The sequence below is a fragment of the Myiozetetes cayanensis genome, unplaced genomic scaffold, assembly GCF_022539395.1.
Source record: "Myiozetetes cayanensis isolate MyiCay16 unplaced genomic scaffold, myiCay2020 scf27, whole genome shotgun sequence".
NCBI classification, from domain to species: domain Eukaryota; kingdom Metazoa; phylum Chordata; class Aves; order Passeriformes; family Tyrannidae; genus Myiozetetes; species Myiozetetes cayanensis.
In genome coordinates, this window is record NW_026087488.1 from 7,333,188 (window position 1) to 7,346,857 (window position 13,670).

The window sequence follows — 13,670 nt, forward strand, 5'->3', positions numbered from 1 at the left end:
TGACCCTTCTTCGCTCCTTCCCAGCAGGGCTGGCTCTGCTCTGTGCTTGTCCCGTGCTGCGACGCCCCGGCACAGGCAGATGTTTTTGGAGGTACTCACCCCTCAGAAGTGGCATTTCCACCCCCACTTGCTGTGACAACTGGAAATACTTCAGTGGTGGTTTAGCCAACGCCAAAGCAAACACGAACACGAGATGCTGGGGGAAAAGGGCCTCAGTGGTCCTGTGGCCGTTGAGGCCGCTGGCAGTGTGGATGCACATCCCATGGGATGGCTGACACCTGCCACGGGGTACAGGGACCCTTGGGTTTGTTTTTTTCGGGAGGGTAATCCCTGTTTTCTGAATCATGGCTCCAGTGGTGATGGTCCCCAGGGGTCTAGGGACCAATGCAACATCAGGTGGGGAATTTGGGGTGGTTTTACCTTCACAGCTGTGTCCTGAGACAGCACTGCACCCTCAGGGGTGGCTGGTCTGGGGGCCCATTGAGGGTCACGTTCAGCCACGGGCAGGGGTGATCCTCACACTCCGACACTGGAAAGAACACGGTCTACATCTGGAAAGAGGAGGCCAAGCAATGGCCCTTTCCCAAAACCAGCACATGCCAGGGTATCCCGTGTGCCTCTCTGTGACCCACTGTGGGTTACAGAGCCTTTGGCTTTCCCTGTTTGCAGCAGCTTTCCCCTGCTCCCAGCACTGGGAAGGGGCACATGGGGCCACATCCCGGCAAAAACGCACCAAGGGCGGACGTTGCCATGAACACAGATTTGCTCCAAAACACCATCCACAGCTGCATCAGGATTTTCCACTCACAACATCACCACGGGCAGAGCTCCGGGTGATGCAGAGATGGGAATGCACGGCCTCAAGCCCTGTGCCATCCTCCCAGAGGAGGCCAAGTTACTTAATTATCATTTATTTCATAATTATTGCTTGTGGAGGTCATTGCAGGGCTTATTTAATCCTCCCCTCTCAGCTGGGGGAGAAAAGGTGATGACTATTCTGGACACGGTCAAAATTAGCATTGTTATTTGTATTCTTGTGCCCCAAGAGTGAATTAAAAAATTCCCAACAGTCACATCATGCCACTCCGTTCATTTTGCCTTTGTCATCCCATGCCAGGCACAAGCTCAGCTCCATTTCTAGTTTGGCTCCTCTGAAAACCCACAAGAAATCCTGATCTGGTGAGCACAACTCCTTTTACGGATGAAAAATGCCCTCAGGCACTCCCATACAGCTCCATGGGCTCCCAAATGTCCCCCAAATTAGCCACAAACAGGGCAAGAAAAGCAAAAAAAAGTAGTAAAAACAACAACAACAACAACAACTAGACAAAAAAAACCAAGAGTCATCCAGTAAAATCTCTTTTATTTCTGTAATTTTCTAAGTATAAAACAAATCAGCCCAATATTGTGTGAACAGAGTGGATTGTATGGATGTGACCACGAGGAGCCTTCCCACGTCTTCCCGGCACACCTGGCTATTTACAGTCAGACAAAGGACACGATTTAGGAAGTGGTAATTTAGTGGAAAAATATCTCTCATATAATAAAATAGGAAACCTCATTTCTTGCAGTTCTGTCCCTCAGTTAACACCCTCCCACCCCCCCATTCCCCCCCTCCCCCAAGATATAACGATTTATCTTTTGCTACGAAGCACGAACTCAGAGATTTCTAGATTTGGCTGTTCAGGCATCTCATATTAAAAAAAAAATCAACATATTCCCAGACCCAAGCCACTGAGGGCACCCCCTGGCAGTGCAGTGATCACCCTCTTCTTGGTCCCAAGTGCCTGGATTGAGCCAGCTCAGACACCCCCGGAGGTACCCACAGCCCCACCGCTCCAGGCACACACAGATTTTGGCTCATTTAATGCCCCACCCACACCAAAAGCTGAATGGCACCACGAGGACAGGTCCAGGGAGCACAATTTACCCTGTGTGTCCCTTTCCTCCCTGCAGCCCTGCAAACCCTGACCCCAGCTCTGCACAGGGTGAAGCCTTCTCCTTGGTCCCAAAAACCTGAGTCCACGCTGTTTCCTCTGACAGAAAATGCCACTGCAGAAGTGGGGAAAAAACCAAACAAACAGGTGGGCCTGAATCTCTGGCATCATTTATAGAAGGTGATGGCCATGCCAGGTATGGTCCAAAACTCACAACAAGTCTTAGGAGTTGGTACTGGGGACTCTGGTGTGTTTGAGGTTCAGGAGTGATGTGATGCCACTGAACCTCATGAACATCTCCCAGCCTGAGCCCCTGCACAGAAATTATTTGAGGGCTTTTTGGTGGGGCAGGACCCTGCCTGGGGAGCAGCACTATCAACCTGCTGCACAAAAGAACCAAAAATTAATGCTGAGTTTTCCTATTGCTCCTCTGGCTACTTCTGCCATCCCCACCGTGAGCAGAAACTCTGGTTCCATCCCAGATTTGATGTTCTTACAGGAACAAAGTCCCCTCCAGTAGAGCCTGTCCCTCCTACTGACCTCTCCAGAGCCTGGTGGTACCATCCAGCCTTGGCATCAGAAACACCCACACGGCATCTCCACAGTGCCAAAGCCTCCAACACACAAATCCCAAACCTCAGCCAGACCCTGAGCCCCATGGCAGCCACACAACACAAACAAAACACAGGGTGCAGCACTTTGCTCTTTTTCCTTTTCCAACCTGCCTCCCCGTGGGATCACACACCACAGGGGGAAGAGCTCATCCAGCAACTGCCCACAATGACACAACATCCCAAAACAGCATGAAACACTTTCCACAGCCGCTGCCCAAAGCTGATCCCCCGGGGACACGGGACCCTCCCCTCCCACCTTGGCTGTACCCCAGCAGGTGCCTGGCCCCTGAGGAAGGAGTATAAAGTGCTCATGGACAATCCCATGCTGCCCTCCCAGCACATCCTATGCCCTGCACCTCGTGGAGGGTCTGCCACAGCAGCCCACCGATGCTAAAGGTCCTGCTGGCAAGACCCAAGTGTTATTTAAAGCCTTCGAATATGCCAGGCAGCACCATCAAAGTAAAACTAAAAAGGAAATAATTCCTAAACTCCGTTGCCAAAAAAAGCAAGGAGCCCAGAGGTTTGCCCCCAAGCTGCTTTTTTTTTAAACAAACTCCTTGGCAAAGCAGCCACCCAGTGCCCATCTCCCTTGTATTGCACATTCAGATGCCTTGGTAAGACCGAACACCTGATCCCAAAGGGATGGTCTTGGCTTTAGGATCTCCACGTTTCCACGAGAACAGTGCTCCAGCCCAGCAGGCTGCTGGTGGCACACATGCAATAAATAACTACTCTGTGACTTATCCTAACCCTTCACTGAAGAATAAAGGAAAAAATAATTACATCTATGGATATCTTTCTAATTCATTAAGATATTTGAAGGACAAGCCTCAACAATCAAAGAGAATGGAGTGAAACCTGTATTCCAAGTAATTAAAGGATGGGGGGGAAGAGAGATGTGCTCAACCATTCAGAAGGGGAAAGGATGTGACAAAATGGTCCCTCCAAGCAAGGGGGACTCCTGCAGGTTACCTGTGCTATTTTCTAGGTAGATCTGAAGGCTCACAATAGAAACCAAATGGAATTTGTTGCTGCTGGGACCCAGCTCTGGTTTGCTGCCCTCGAAGGCTCAGGGTTTGATAACTCACACTTGGAACCCAACAACTGCACGAACAGACTGACACTGCCCAGGCTTTTACACCACAAACTCCTCCACACACAAATCATACACAAATTTGGGTAAAATAAATAACCCCCCAGCGCACCTCAAGTCCAGGGAAAACAGTGTCAACTCAGGAGGTGCAGTGGATGGGCCAAGCAGGTTCCTGTGGGCACAGTGTCCCAGGAAGATGCCATCGGGCAGCTGAAGGCTTTGCTGGACCCTCCCAACAGGGCTGGGACACTCTGAATCCAGTCTGGCCTCTGAATCCAGACCAGACTCTCCCAAACTGATTTTCAGCCTCAGGGAAACACAGAAGCTGTTTCCTCTGATGTCCCCGAGCTGGTACTGGATTAAATTCCCACTGGTTATTTTTCTGCACGGAGAGACGGAACTGGACTCAATCATCTTGGACTTCTTTTCCAACCTAAACAATTCTATTGTGTATTAAAATAAGGTGAAATCCACCTTTTTGGGGAAGGGCAAATCACATGTCTACAGCACTAGTCTTACTGAAGCCTTATTTTGAAGGCTTGAGCAGTACCTGGGTCATACCCTGGTCCTCTGCACCAGGGGGAACCTCATCCACGGTGAAAATCTTTGCAGAGGAATTGGTTGTCCCATGGGATCAACTAATTAAATCAATTAGACAGAACACATTTGAAAAATAAAACTTCTTCAAGACAAAGTATAATAAGATTAAAAAAAAAATCAGCAACAATCTTCTAACCACAGAGTATCTATAAAGATCTTTTTAAAGAGCTCCATATTAAAATTCCTTGAATACATTATATATTAAATACAGTAACAACATTTCATGCAAGGTTTTCTGTACAATAAATCAGCTCAGTAGTATAACAATTCTGTACATTCCCATTGGTCTGGGGGCTCTGCTCATCTTCAATGCTGGTGATGGAGAAAAGAAAGGAGGGATGATATTTGGCACCTACTGTACAGAAGAAGAGTAGCTCTTGCCCAGGTGGAACAGAAAAGTGCTGGAAGCTTTCAAGAGGCAAAAAGGAGAAATAAAAACCCGACAGCAAAGGAGCAAAATGCTACCCCAAACCCTGGCTCTAGTGCTGTTGCTGGAATGTAAGAGAAAGGAAAGATGCAGGCTCTGGCTAATTAAATATCACCAGGATGGATCCCAGGGGACCACGAGGAAAACAGGAGGGAGGATTTGGAGAGCTGGAGAAGAAACCACCCACTGTCAGCTTCTCAGCTGATGTGGTTCAATGGAGACAGATCAATTTCCTGCATCCCAAATCCCCTCCTGATCTACCAACCCTCACTGCAGCCGGTCTCGCTCCTGCTGCGGAAAAATCCCAAGAGGGCAAAATAAACTCGGTGCCTTACAAAAAGGGATGCCACAACAAACACCACCCACGGAGAAAGACCACGTTATGTACAAGCATACATTCATTCCCATCGTGATCCCTCGGCAAGGATGCCCCGTGCAAGACAGAGATGTTCTCCAAAGCAGAGGACAAGAAGTCATGGACACACTCCTAAAGACTTAAGCTCTACTCCTTCTAGGGAAGTAGTTAAAAATCCACTGAGGGAAGAAAGTGTGACCAGGAGGGAGTGGTGGATGTGAGGACTGCAAAGGTGGGTGTCCCCATGCTTTGCTTTGCATGGCTGCCCCTACTGGGAGGAGGGTGGTTCATATAGTGCAGATGGGATCTCAGAAGATGTGGGATGGAGAAGGACAGACAAGGCTTCCTCATGCTTTGGTGTTGGATGAGCCTGAGAAGGTGCTGGGCTTTCCACAACGCAGGGATCAAACAGGACAGCATGATAAATAGGGAGAACTTTGCCTTCCACCACAGGCACCCGATCTCAATGTACAAACACACGTCTGTGAGATCCACACCACCGTCAGGCACACTCGGAAGGTATTCCCACCGGAGCGGCCAGCGGAGCAGCAGTGATGAAATCATCAAGGGTCAGTGACCCCAACACACGGCCCCCTCACCTCTCTCCCTGCCCTCACCCCCTGCCAAGCCCTTCCTGGCCCCAGAAGCTGCCCTCATCCACCCCATCCCCTTGGGGGATGCAGCCTCCCGTCTGTGCTCGGCGTGTCACCTAAAATCCCGATCCCCCCCTCCACGAAGGACGCCCTGCCTGAGCTCACCCGGCGAGGGCGAGAACCGGAAAGAGGATCTCAAATTTTGGCAGGAACAAATCCCCAAGGAACCACGCTGCAACGACCCAGGTCCACACAGCTCCATCCCCAAACCCACCGCCAGCTGTCAAGTAATTGCACTCGTATGTACAGGAAAAAGAAAGCTACGAAACAGAACAAAATCGGTATTTTTCTTTTCGACGATTCACCCGCATTTGTCTGATAGTCGGACACATGCATGTCCCGCTGGCTTCTAGTGATGGTCACACATGCAAGACTTCAGTCCGAGTTACAAGTGAGGGATCCTTTAGTTCGGAGCGTTGCCTTCGTGTCATTCACTTCTTGTCCTCTTCTCCTGAAACGAAGCAAAAAAAAAAAAAAAGAAAAAGAGAAGGAAAAGCATCGGTGAGGGTTCAAAGCAAATCAGTTCCCTGGTTTTGTCATCAAGAGTGGCAGCTCTTGGATGATCCCAGAAAGGGACCTGGGATCCTGTCTGCACAGAGATGATCCTACTGCAGCCACGGCAGCTCAGGCTGTGTGAGGAGGAGGAGGATGCCGGTCCCTGGGTGAGGAAGGGCTTAGCACACTCAGCCTGCAGGAGGCAGGAAAAAGGGATGAGGCAGAGCCATGCAGGCACAGGAACAGTGGGAAGATGAGCAGGCAGGATGCCTTGCTACTGCTCCTAATGAGGCATGACCCTGGGAAAGGCAGTGACTCAGAGAGAAAGGAAAGTCACTGCATCCCATCAGCCATTCCAGAGCCCTGTCCCTGCCACAGCCAGATATATGTGGATGCTGCTCCATGGGCTGACACCACTTACAAACAGTACACATAGAACAATGAGCAAGGACCAACCTGCTCATCACAGCCACCGTTCCAGCCCCAGGGCTGCCTCCTCCCTTCTCCCTCCCTCCAGATGGATGGGGTTGGACATGGAAGGTAACAGGCAACACATGGCCTGAAGGAAAGCTACAGTATTCAGCTTGAACTCCATGTGAGCAGCCTCAAAATCCCTGCCAGAGCTTGACTCACATCAACCAGATCCTCAATTTTCAAGCAGTTGACAGGAGTGTCCCTGACCCCCCGAGGCAGCAGCTGCCCTCCAGCCCTGGGCAGCTCAGTCTGCCCAGAAACAGGTTTTGTTTCTTAAAAAAACCCACCCACAAGCAGCACTTCCTAAGAAATCACTTATCAGGAATCTTTCAGCTGCATTTCTCTCTCTTTCATCGCCGCACATATCACCAAACACATCTCACAGGGGACTGCTGTTACTGTGCTCTTGATAAATAGGGGTCCTGCCCGGGGTTACCCCGAGCTCCGCGCCCGCTGCCAACCCTGGTGCCGACAAGCTTCCAGGGGAATTAATAAATAACAGGGGAGAGAGAGAGGGAAAAAGCCTTTCTGCAACTTCTGCCAAAACTTTCTGCAGTGCTGGCTGGAGAGCCCAGCCCAGCTGCACTAAGATAGAATGGTTTGCTGCAATGGCAGCATCCCTGTGGGTGACCCCCACACCTCCAGAGAACCCCTGCACCGTGGGCTTCGGTGCACAGCAGGGATGCTGGTGACTGCACTGCATTAAATCTCATTGCAATGATCAGAATTCATCTCCTCCCCATTTCAGGGGTGTCCCTTCAGCAGCTCCAGCAGCTGAACAGTCCCCACCAGGTGACACACCACACATGGGACAGACAGGGACAGGGAAGGGACATGGCTGCAGTGTTTACCCACGGTGGATGCTCTTCAAAATGCTACTCTCAGGCCTCTAAATAACACAATCCTGGCACAGAGCGAGTCAGGTGTTTCCATGAGCTCTGCCACAGCTGGGGGTCTGGCTCCCACTCGGCTTTGGGAGGATGCAGGTCCCTGCATGCCAGTGTCTGTCTGTCCTCCCCTCACACTGGTGACAGGAGCAGGGGGATGCAGGACCTGTTTGCAGGAATGATGAATAATGGAGCAGTGGTGATCCATCTGGATCCTACCTCACAACCAAACCTCCCAGGGGAGTCACAGCCCTTCAACACCTGCAAACCAGCAACTGGACAACACAAGCTCAGCTTCTGCAAGATCTACTCCCCCCAGCACAGCTGAGGCTTTTGTGGAGGTTTTTCCTTATTGCTTCTGACTTTCCTCTTAACAGGTTCCCGTAGAAGGTGCTGCTGGAGGGATGCAGGCTCCAGCTGCCAGCCTGGATCACTTCCTCCACCAAAGGAAACACCAACAGCCCTTGTAGATCTGAAAACTGCACCTTTCATCCATCGCACCAGGGCACCCCCAGCTTCATCCGAGAGCCCAAACCCCAGGAGAAAACTAAAAGGGAAATCCTTTTCCTATCCCTTTCCCATCCTGGGGCAGCAGCGCTGTCAGCTTCCCTCTGCTCTTCCATCTCTAAAGCACGGCACACTGCCACACACAATAAAACAGGAGAGAGGGGGAAATAAAACCAAAGAGCAAGGCAGCAGAGCTGCCAGAGATTCCAGCAGAGATTCCAGCACTGAAAGGTGCAGCGCTGCTCTCCTGCAGAGCATCCCACAGCTCAAGGGAGCGACTTGGCCCCTGGGGACACATTCCTCTGCCAGCGCCCAGCCAAGGTAGCTCCAGGCAGAGATTACCCTACAAGGGCAGGCCACGGGCGCAGCGCTCGCTCCCGGCTCGGCCGCGCCAGGGAGAGGGATGCTGCCTCCTCTGCAGGGAACACGGGCAGGCAGCAGCCCCTCTGCTCCTGGGGGAGTGTCAGGGGGTTCCTTCATCCCCTGGTGCACTAAGGAAGATGAGGGTGAGCAGCTCTATTTCACTGCTGCTGGTGGGTTTTGGGATGCAGGCTGTGGGGCACTGTGCTGCCCAGCAGGGAGGGAACAGAGACCCAAGCAGGGCAGTCATCACTTGCAGCTCCTGCAAAATCACCCCAGGGGCTTCTGTGCTCACTAGGTGCAAGGACAAATGGCTGCATAAATGCCACTGTGCCACAAAACACACCAAAGTCAACTCCTGGGCATCAAAACTCCCGATTTTTAGTGATGCTGCTGCTGTTGGGGCAGGTGCGTAGTCGTGTTGCAAAAAGCACCTGCTCCATGATTTGCCCCTGCTTTTATCACAGCACAGGTGGGAAATGGTGATGCTCGAGCACCCAGGCACAGCCTGATGCTTCATGTGCTGAAAACAACCACAGTGGCAACGCCACCAGCTCTGATGGGTTTGGTTCAAGACGGTGAAGATGAGCAGGCCCAGGGACGGTGCAGGAGGGGAGCAGTGTGGCCTCAGCAGTGGGGTGAGGGTGCACAGAGCTACAGGAGCAGCAGGGTTATCTCAGTGTCCTCTCTACATTTGGTACCTTTTGAGAACCACTCAGAAAAGAGATTTCTGCAAGGTCTTGGCACGGATGCCTGGAAACCATCCCCCTGCATGCCACAGGATTCAGAAAGAACAAACACTTCAATGCATAGAGCATGGAAAATATTAAAGATACCAGAGCAAGAGGTACTTGAGGGTGGTCAGCCTCTGTGAGCCTGCCAGTGTGTATCTGTGTGACAGACCCTCCATGTTCCTGACCAGAACATCTGCAGCTCCCACCAAGCCAGCCCAGCTCAGCTGTGCACACTCACTTGCTCTCACACTCCCATCGCCTCCCAAAACTGAGACAGCAGAAACCTCAGAGGGAGGGCAGGAGGGGAAGAGGGCAGCCAGACATGCAAAGCATGTGAGATCAAAGGCTGGACATGACCAGGGTGATGGGGAGAGGAATGTACAGCACTGAGACCACTGTGAAAGCTGAAGAGTCTCAGCTTTCGGCCACTTCAAGGACGAGGAAAATCCAGCGTAATGGAAACACAACTTATCTAAATCTCATCAAAAGGAGAAACTTTTCCACACAAAACCTGAATCAGCAGGATATACATTCTGCTCACAGCTATACATTTGCACTCCTCAGCTGAGCACCCTTGGCCATCCCTCAGAAGGTCCCAGGCTGGAGACCATCCCCAAGCGCTGCCTCGCAGAGATCAAGCAGTAGCCTGGCCCCTGGCCAAAACTGCCATCAAAAAGCTACTTCACAGGCTTTTTAGACCTTATTTTGAAGCAAAACACAGAGGCCACTGTGGGAAAGGGGATCCTGTCTGGGTACAGGGTCCCTGGGCTCTGTTACTGGCTGGTTTTCTAAGCCACGTTCACCCAGACACATTCCAAGCAGGTCCCCACCACACACGAGCAAGGATTTGTAGGAAGCACAGGGATACTGCATTCAGGGATGAGACATGTAGGAAGCCAACCCTTGCTCTGGAGTCTCGCAGGTTTTCAACTGGTGCTCCCCGCTGCACTCGGGTCTTACTGTCCTGAGAATGCCTGGTAAAAAAAAAAAATCACAAGACCACACGTAAAAGTGGCTTTTGGAGGTTTTTTACCCTTTGCTTTTCAAAGCCCAGAGGAATTAGGAAGATGAAGAATTTCAATTACTTCTTTCAAATCCGACGATTTAAGCGTGATTTTGGCCCACAGCTGAGATTGAGTAACTGCAGGGGAAACCCTGGCTGGGTGAGGCACAGAGCAAACCCGTGAGCATCGGCAGCATCCTGACCGTGGGCATGAGGGCAGCTCAGAGGAACCAGCACGCTGGGAGGAAACACTCTGAGCTGGCAGGGTGGCACTTGGGAGGATCACATGCCTACCAGGAACCTCGCTGTGCTCAGAGCTGCACGGACAGAGCCAAAGAAAAGCCCTTCCTCCAACAGTGCCGAGATTTTATAGAGAAATATGAAGTGTGGGAGAAAGACAGACTCGTCCCCAGATCACAGATGGTGACGTGAAGACTGAGGGCATGCATGGCATGCAAAGCAGGCAGGAATCAACCAGCTCTCCTACACCCCAGCCAGGTGCCACACCATGGAATTGTTGCTACAGGCTTGTAATTGTGGGATAAAACAGACCTGGGTGTCTGGTGAGAGAAACAACAATTAAATAAAAATAAGCTAGAACCAATTTCTATCTGGTCTGTAAAAGCAGGAGCCCCTGCACCTCTGTTTGAGCAATCACTGTGTTTATGCATCAGCTCAAGGCAGAAAGGAAGGCTGACATGAGCACCATGCCACACCAGGACTCATCAATGGGGAAGGCAGCCAGTCTGGGATCATTTCTTGCTTGCAATAATTTCCTGTCCCATATTTCCAGCTTTTTGCAGGGTTCTGCTCCATGAGAAACCAAACAGAGCTGCTACAACTCCCTGACAGGCCTGGCCAGACCTGCCTTCAGCCCTGAAAGGCAAGAGTGGCTTTGCAGAGTTTTCCTGGATCCTTATTACAGGGGGAAGGTAAAAGGTGGGGGTTGATAGGACACCAGTTGCCTTAAGGGTGAAAAAAGGTTTGAGCAAGGTGATGCTGTGGAAGGACATCCAGTCCCCACACTGAGATTGTTCATCTGCCCCCAGAGCTTCCCCAGGCAAATATGGTGTCTTTCCTGCCCTTCTTCTCCCTGCTATCACTGTCAGGGCAAGCACAGCCCAAAAAATGTTTTCCTGGACAGGGGACAGCCCGTGGCAGGCACAGCACCACCAGGCAGCCCTGGGCCCGCAGCCACTGCTGGGAAAACCTGCAGGTTTAACTCAGCACTGAGATATCCCCCACAGCAAGTGGTTGGTTTGGTTTGTTTTTTTTCAAGAAATGAAAGGAAAGATGATATCATCTCTTTGGAGGGCTGCCTAAAGTCCTGCTGTGATTTACAGCACAGAGCCCAGGAGCACAGGGGAATCTCTGCCCCGGTGTCACAGGAACTGCTTCTCCTCTGTGTGTGCCACGGGGCAGATCCTGAGCGGTGCCGGCCAAGGGCAGCCCCATTAAAACCACTTTATAAGGTGTTCAGCTCTCAGTTGATCTTAGCACAGAGGCAGCCAAGACAAGACAAGGATGGACAGAGAGGGGTGGAAAACTTGAGAGAAAAAAGAAAGGCATCCTGTTAGAAACCAGGGTTTGATTTATTTTACTTTATAAGTGAAGGGATCCAGTTCCTGGAGGTTCGAGAGGAGCTGGATAAACAATCCTTGGCAAGTTTACCTGGTGCTCCAGCTCCCAAGGGAGCATTTCAAGCAAGTGTGAGCACCAACCGCTCTGCCAGGCGTGGCACTGGGAAGGAATTGGGTAGGAGGAAAAGCAGGGTGGGCACAGAGGTGCAGACATCACACGAGCAGAGGAGGTGAGCGAGGTGTCCCCAAAGCCACCGTGACCCCCAGGCAAAGCCCCATGGAGCAAACCTAAAGCCAGGGTGGCGCAGCCCGTGCTCACCGTCCAGGTGGTTGCGGGAAAGGTACTTGAGTCCTTCGTCCAGCAGGATGACGGGCAGGGAGATCTTCAGCACAACCACCCACTGCGGCCAGCTCAGGGGGGTCACCTGGAAGATGAGCTGCAAGGTGGAAGGGATTGGACGTGTCAGGAGGGGAGGAGGGGGGATGTTTTGTTGTTTTAAGGGGCATGTTGCCTGATGGCACAGGTTGAGAAAGGGTCGTCCCAGGTGCAAGGAGGGAGGATCCCGACAGCCCAAAGAACAGGATTTCTTTGAGGTCTGTCGTGATCCCCAAGTGGCTCTTGGACAAGATGAGTCAAAAGTTATGTCCTTCCCCTCTCCTGCAGATGGAGAAAGTGAGGCCGAGCCAGGACTGTGTGTTTGTGTGCTCACAGGTGCTTAGCAGGGGACAAGGGACAATGTCACCTGGGCACAGAGACACACTTCACCTTTAGCACCTTGGGCATTAACTGAGGCACCACCAGCCTTGGACTGCAAAGGGAGGAGATCACACCACAAGGGGCTGAACCACCTTCTGGAGATACCAACAACCCTTTGCACTGCCCGTAAGGAGAGCTTCTGACTTAGGTAATGGCAGGGTGACTCCTGGTTCCCAAGCTGGGTTGAGTCACAGGACCTGGACCTGAGGGCACCTTTTGGGGACAATGCTCCCAAAAAGCTTCCAGACCCACAGATTGCCCCAGGGATGTCCTTGCCCACAGGATCCCTCTGGGCAGGGGGCGGAGGTGGCAGAGGGCACTCACAGGCATGGGCTTGACGTAGAGGATGAGGAAGTGCAGAGCCATGGACATGATGATGGCCCCCAGCAGCCAGATGTTGAGCCACGGCGGCATCCGCAGCAGCGACTGGTTCTCAGAGACACTGCAAGGCACAGGGACAGCGTCAGCCCCAGTGACCTCCTGCTCCCACACCTGCCCAAGCTGGGAGCTCCATTCCACTCCAAGGTGCAGGGCCACATGCTGCATCCCTGTATTCCACACTGCTCAGCTTCAGGCTTTGCTGCAAATTCCATCTGAACACCCAACACAACCAGCCTTTGTGGATTAGGACCGATCACTAATGACCAAATCACTAATGAGTGTGGATCCAGTCCTTCCTCCACTGCTATCAGCAGCAGCAGCTGCCTTGGAGGAGTTTGATTATGGAAAACCCAGTGATCCCCTGTGAGGATGCTCTGAATGGCTCTGCTGAGCCAAAGCAAAGCTCTCAGCCCACCCACAGAGGCTCAAAGAGACCCTGCACAGACTCAGTCAGGCACAGAGCAATCCTGCAGCCACCTCACCTGTTCAGAGCGTTGCACATTTCGATTGTCACCAGCACGGACAGAGCCATCGTGGTTGGGTATCGGGACTCGAAGATCTCGCAGTCGATTCCTTCGAAGATGGGGTTGTCCTCAGTGCACCTCATGAAGTTCCTCTGTCGGCACAGGAAACCGCTGGTAAATACACGGCAGAGCAGCGGGAAAGGCAGGAGAGAGGAGGAAGAGTCGGCTGGTTGGGGGGGCACGTGATGAACTGGGGTTGCTGTTAAATATCCCACAGTTCACAGCAACTGAGCAAACTGTCTAAAGGGACCCAGTCCTGCTGTGGTTGGGCTTCAGGGTTATGGCCAGA

At 51.9% G+C, this 13,670-nt stretch overlaps 1 protein-coding gene across 4 annotated transcripts in view; it reads right to left on the reverse strand.

Annotated features, from left to right (window-relative positions):
- Positions 1-1,618: 1,618 nt before the first annotated feature.
- The window catches only part of ATP2A3 (ATPase sarcoplasmic/endoplasmic reticulum Ca2+ transporting 3), a 49,951-nt gene continuing 37,899 nt past the window's right edge, over positions 1,619-13,670 (reverse strand). Inside the window, exons 18-22 of one of the 4 annotated variants that reach the window (XM_050321921.1) lie at positions 13,340-13,473; positions 12,801-12,918; positions 12,008-12,156; positions 10,038-10,110; positions 1,619-6,130 (exon numbers count right to left, since the gene is read on the reverse strand). In XM_050321921.1, the coding sequence (XP_050177878.1) occupies positions 6,107-6,130; positions 10,038-10,110; positions 12,008-12,156; positions 12,801-12,918; positions 13,340-13,473 (498 nt within the window). In that variant the 3' untranslated portion in view covers positions 1,619-6,106. The remainder of the gene's footprint in view (positions 6,131-10,037; positions 10,111-12,007; positions 12,157-12,800; positions 12,919-13,339; positions 13,474-13,670) is intronic. The other 3 variants (XM_050321920.1, XM_050321922.1, XM_050321923.1) reach the window with 3 other exon arrangements.